Source organism: Buceros rhinoceros, unplaced genomic scaffold, assembly GCF_000710305.1.
Source record: "Buceros rhinoceros silvestris isolate BGI_N320 unplaced genomic scaffold, ASM71030v1 scaffold25051, whole genome shotgun sequence".
NCBI classification, from domain to species: Eukaryota; Metazoa; Chordata; class Aves; order Bucerotiformes; family Bucerotidae; genus Buceros; species Buceros rhinoceros.
The window spans coordinates 10,413-15,824 of record NW_010394004.1 but is presented as its reverse complement, the minus strand read 5'-3'; the positions used below and the strand labels follow the sequence as shown (position 1 = coordinate 15,824).

Below are 5,412 nucleotides of genomic sequence, written 5' to 3'. Positions count from 1 at the left end.
CTGCCGGAGCCTCGGCGGGGGCCGCGGAGCCCTTAAGGCATCGTGACAGCGTGGAGCGCAGCGTCGCCCCGTGCGCGTTGCTGCTCCGCCCGCTGCCGCTTCCAGTGCGGGCCGGTGTCTGTGCTCGTACCGCACACTCCTGCCCTCGCCGTTCGGTTGAAGTCAGCGCAGGAGGACGCGTTCTTGTACGCTGTAGCTCATACTTCTGCTTTCTTCTAATTTTCAGATTGTTCTTTATCCCGAGGATAGATTATAGATCAGAGGAGACAAGGGGTAGAGGAGAAAACTCTGAGATGATGCTTGATGGAGAATTGACGCCCTGCCTCTTACCCCCGGTGAAGGAGGCTTTCCCGTTCCGCTGGACGGTATTTCCCGATCTTACATGGGTTTCTGTCTATTTTTTAATGCAGATTGACACTGAACCTATTCCAAAAGAGCCTAGTGAAAGCCGAGCCCCTCCATCAAGTAAAGTTTCTGCACACGACTTTGTCTCGGAAAGGCCTGGAGGAGTTTTTTGATGATCCAAGAAACTGGGGAGAAAAAACAGTAAAGTCTGGTGAGTTAAATTTCATGTTTCTGATAGTGATCTTTGAGCCACTGGTGCTCATCTGAAATCTGACCTGAAACTTTCTATATACCTATGTACGTACACCCTCTTGTACATGCTTCTGCCTGCTAATATTATTTTTTCATATATTCAGTGTTTATGAAAGCAAGTAGCTATTTTGCAGCTAAGTATTTTGCTGTGAATCCTCTTACCTTGCTATAAGATTGCTTTTTTAACTTTTTTTTTTTTACAGGGGATGCTTGGAATATAAAGCAGCTGAGGGGCAAGAGTAGTGAAGACTTGCACAAACTCTGGTAAGCAAGTGTTAGTGAAGTAGCTTTTCCTCTTTCAAAGCAGCTCTGCATGTTCCATTACCGTGTGGCTACTGAACTTATTAGCCAGTAGATTTACGCTGCCGCACAGCTCTGCACGCTTATACCTGACTCCGGTTTTGAAAGTCTGTGAGGCCGGAGATTGCATCCCGCTGCAGGCAGCCCAGGCCAGGGCTGAACACAAAGTTATTACTGTGAATAGTTTTCTCCTTGCTGTGCACCTGTGAGAAGAGTCTGGCGCTGTCTCTGTCCAGGGAGGGGAAGACTGCTTAGTGTTAACCTCTTCCTTCCTTAGCTACCTCTGTTCCAGGTGAAGTAAACCCGTCCACCTCAGCCTCCCCTTGCATGTCCCATTCATCATCCCTGCCCTGCCCCCCTCTACTGGGCTTTCTCCAGTGGGTCAGTACTTGTTTCTCTTCTTTCTGTCAAGCCAAGAGGGACAGGATACGGGATTACAGGTTGGGCAGGGAGTGAGTAATTGCTACTGCATCCAGAATTGTCTTTGAAGTACTGTGCTTTCTGACCTAGGTATGTCCTACTGAAGGAAAAAAATATGCTTTTAACTTTAGAGCAAGAATCGAAACGACAGCTCAAGCCTATGCCAAGCCCAGAACGATTAGAAAAGGTAACTTTTCCATACTAACTAAAAAGGTAACTCTCGAGTAAAATCGCTGAGTGAAAGATGATGTTTGTAAACTTGTTAAAGACTTGTTAAAAAATTATTGCCCCAATTTTTAGTATATGCGCAAACACTGTGCTCAAGCAACACAGTGGGAAAGGCCTCTCCACCCATTATACAATGTTAAGAAATATTTTGCCATCTTCGTGCTCTGGAACAGTACTAGAGAATTTCTAGGAACTTCCTGGTAGAACTTCAACGTAATCTCTCACCCTCCACAAGCCTTTTTTTTAGCACTTAACTGTTGCCACCTCCCTGCCCCTGACATTGTCTTCTCCACCCTTGTATCCTTTGGATCTTTGCTGTCCTTACTTCTGTCATCCCCACCTTCTAGTGCATTATTCTAATTCCACCACTAATTTATTAAATTCTTTCCTCGGTGTCTTTACCATCAACAGCTTCATTTACGTATAAATCACCTGCCATCTCTATGCTTGTGTCTGAGATGGAAATCTACACCTTCACTGGCCGGTTGAATAATCCTGCTGTTTGACAAGAGAGATGTTCTCAGATACCCCCTTATTTATTCAAATTTATTTTGGGAAGAGTCTGACCTTTACATTGTTAATCGAATTTCTTTGTACAGTCAATTATTTAACTGTTATTTGCCATCACACGCATTTGCCACTGCATTATCATCTCCTGTTTAGTGTCAGACGTGGATTTATTTGGTCTCCTACTCTTGTCATTCCATCACAGTGCTTATAAATTAGGGAAGGTGCAATATAAAACTCTCCCCTGGATCTTCTTGTGTCTCTTGTTCTGATTTATCCTAACATGGTCGTCCGTGGTATTTTGTGGTTCCTATTCCAAACAGTATTTTCTGTGTAGTCCCACCTACATCCATACTCAGCAATTACCAATCACTTAGAACTTGTTTTGGGAGGTAATTTAAGTAAGTGGATCCAGCACTTAAAGTTGGATCTTACTAATTGCCTGCTTGGTTTTGGTTGAAGCCCAACAAGAGTAGAAGTGAAGCACCAGTGAAATGCTGTGATTGCACCAAGATGAAATACAGCCAACTGCTCATTGGAGCGAGCTCTAGCAGCTTCCCAGAGCATTTACTTGTTGCTGTAATTAATGTGTTACAGTCATATTATGAGACAGACCTGACTAAAAACCTTCAAGTGTCATAGTTTGGTCATGGCAGCTTCCTGATTGCCTGGAGGCATTAGTGAGATTGTGACCAGACTCCAGAGTGAAAGACAGCCAGCCAGTATAAACCAGCTGACAGCAGTACCTACAGCCGATCTTCTGTTTGCTTCTGTTCCCTTCCCGTCCCTGCCTCAGAGCTTTCTGTACTTCTGCCATCACCATTAGATCCAGCTTTATGTATTACCCAGCAAGTCTTTAATGAAATACCAGTCTGTTACTTGACATCTGTTCTGCTCGCAAATTAGGTTCTTTACGCACCCATTCCGCACCATTCCAGTAGCCAGGGCCAGTCCAGCTTTTTCACTCAGTCCACAACTGGGAGATCACCCATGATGGAACTCTTGAGTGTGTTTTACCTTTGTTTTTCCTTTCAACCTTGTCTCGTATCTTCATTTGAGTTCTCTTAAATTCAGCATTTTGTTTGGTTGGCCCATCCTGAAAATATTTCCTATTTCCAGGTAGAAAAGTCTATGAAAAACATAGACTTGGTTGTCCGAGAAAGAGAAATTGCTTTGAGGCTTTTACAAACCGGCCATGAAAAGCCAGCACCTGGCGAGTGGAGACATGACTTCTTGGGACGCACCTACTGGTAATCACCATATCTGTGACTGTCTCTTGTGGTTTGTCTGTTTACCAGAAAATCCTTATCTAACCAAGAAGGGATGCATATATATGGTACAGAAAGCAACATGTTTTCTGGTCAGCAGTCAGGAGCTTTGTGAGTTTTGGTTTGTTTTTTTTTTTTTTAATTTTTTTTTTTAACACGGTTATAATTACTGCTGAATAATTCAATGGCAAGCTCTACCATTAATTAGAACAAAATCAGTTCCATGTAACTAGTTTCTGTACTCAGAGGATGTCTGTTACTGTGGCTGTTCTGTAACACATGAATGAACTATGTTCAGGTTGAACCACCCGGACTGACTTCCCTAGTTATAACAAAAATCCGCATGTTGGGCACAGCCTCCCACAGCATATTTCAGGTGGTGACACTGCAGGCTCTGGCAGGACCTGCTGTTTCATTAAGCAGTGTTTTACCCTCATCACACAGTATCAGCTCTGCACCAACAGGGTTGATAACAGAAGGTCACACATTATACTAATGGTGAATTTTCAGTTGTTATCTATTTGTTTACCTGTTAAACAGAGACTACTATGTGCACAAACCACGGGATTTACAACTTCATTCTGTGTGTATCTTTCTGCCTGGAAACATTGTCCACAAAGAAAGGTTGGCCCAGGTGTTTGTAAATCCAGTCTCCAGTTAAGCAGGGGGAAGGGACAGATGACACAAAATGGTCTTTAAGTACGTGTAGAAACTGTGCCATACACATAGCAGTAGGTCTGGCACAATCTGGGTGCCCTGGAGTCTGTAGGTAACTGCAGAAGCCATCTGTGCAGCCCATTTGCAGGAGAAACCCAAACAGAATAATGGATCCTAGGTTTAGAGGGAAAGGCTTGTGCTCAGGCAGATTCGCACTTGACTGACACTCAACACCCACATTTACAGTTTGTTCACATCAACTTTTGAAAGTTTCTCATGAAGAAGTAACGACGAAATATAAATGCAAAGAATCACTGTCTATACTGGGCCCTCTCCAAACGCCTACAGCGAGACCATGTTCTACAGGAAGACACTGCGCTACGTGTGAGATGCAGTTACAAACCAAGCCAGCCACAGAGCTGCAAGTAACTGGTAGAATCCAAGGAGGAGGACAGGGTATACACTCTGTAATCGCTTCTGCCTGTCTGTTACAGGTACACTTACAAGGAATGGCCCATACCATGGTACTTGAACCAGAAATACAAGAAGAGGAAATTCTACTACTTACCTCACGTGAATCGCTTCATCAGGTAAAAATATTTTTGACATTGCAAGTTACTTTCTGATCTGTGCCTCAATCCTTATTCTGCTTTGGAAGGAAAGACCAGTAGTAATCTGGTTGGTTTTACAGCTAGGAGACTGACAATAAGGCTTTTTAAAATTACAGCGTGCTGTGTTTCTTTTTGCTGTTCCCATCTTAGTTATTAAGAGACTTGGTTATCTCTGCAGTTCACTGTAACAGTAACTTTACATGCAGAGCACCCAAGATCTTCCCAGAAGTTGAACTTCTATAAAATTCAAAAGCAAAAGAAAAAAGAATTCATTTTGCAGGTATTGAAAGCAAGTTAATAGTGAAGATGCTAATTAGTGGGAGCCTCTGCTTGATTAGGAGGGGTGAGCTCATTAAGAAATTAACCACACTGACTTCTTGATTTTAGGCTCAGACTTGAAAAATCTTTACGCAGAAGAGCAAGAAGGCAAAGCCTAGAGAGGACGAGGCGGAAGATGTTGGAAAGTAAGTTCCCTCACCTTGCTGCAGAATCTCAGGGTCAGTAACATGCTGAAGGAGCACGGCGAGCAACTGGCGGAATGTCTTTGTGACTGGAACAAGAAACAAGCTCTGAAAGCAGCGAACAACTCGACTGAGCATTCCTGAGAGTCTTCATCCTCCTTTTTTTTAATCCCACATTTGACATAAATTAAATTTGTGATCTGAAATAAAAAACCAGCTTTGGTGCATAACTCAAATTAATCTAACGGTTGTTTGTAGAAACATTTTAAAAGTGACGTATTAAGCAGCTACTACAAAAGTGAGACATGGGGACAATCAGCCAGATGAGAGTATAAATCGCAGGGGTAATAATTACCTGGTTTA

At 43.1% G+C, this 5,412-nt stretch overlaps 1 protein-coding gene across 1 annotated transcript; it reads left to right on the top strand.

Annotated features, from left to right (window-relative positions):
- Positions 1–226: 226 nt before the first annotated feature.
- MRPL47 (mitochondrial ribosomal protein L47) lies at positions 227–5,186 on the top strand (the record flags this gene model as incomplete). Its single annotated transcript, XM_010145112.1, has 7 exons — positions 227–352; positions 411–556; positions 801–861; positions 1,408–1,504; positions 3,172–3,302; positions 4,472–4,567; positions 4,976–5,186. Coding segments are annotated over 7 exons (775 nt in total), but the record flags the coding sequence as incomplete, so codon positions are not given.
- Positions 5,187–5,412: the final 226 nt, after the last annotated feature.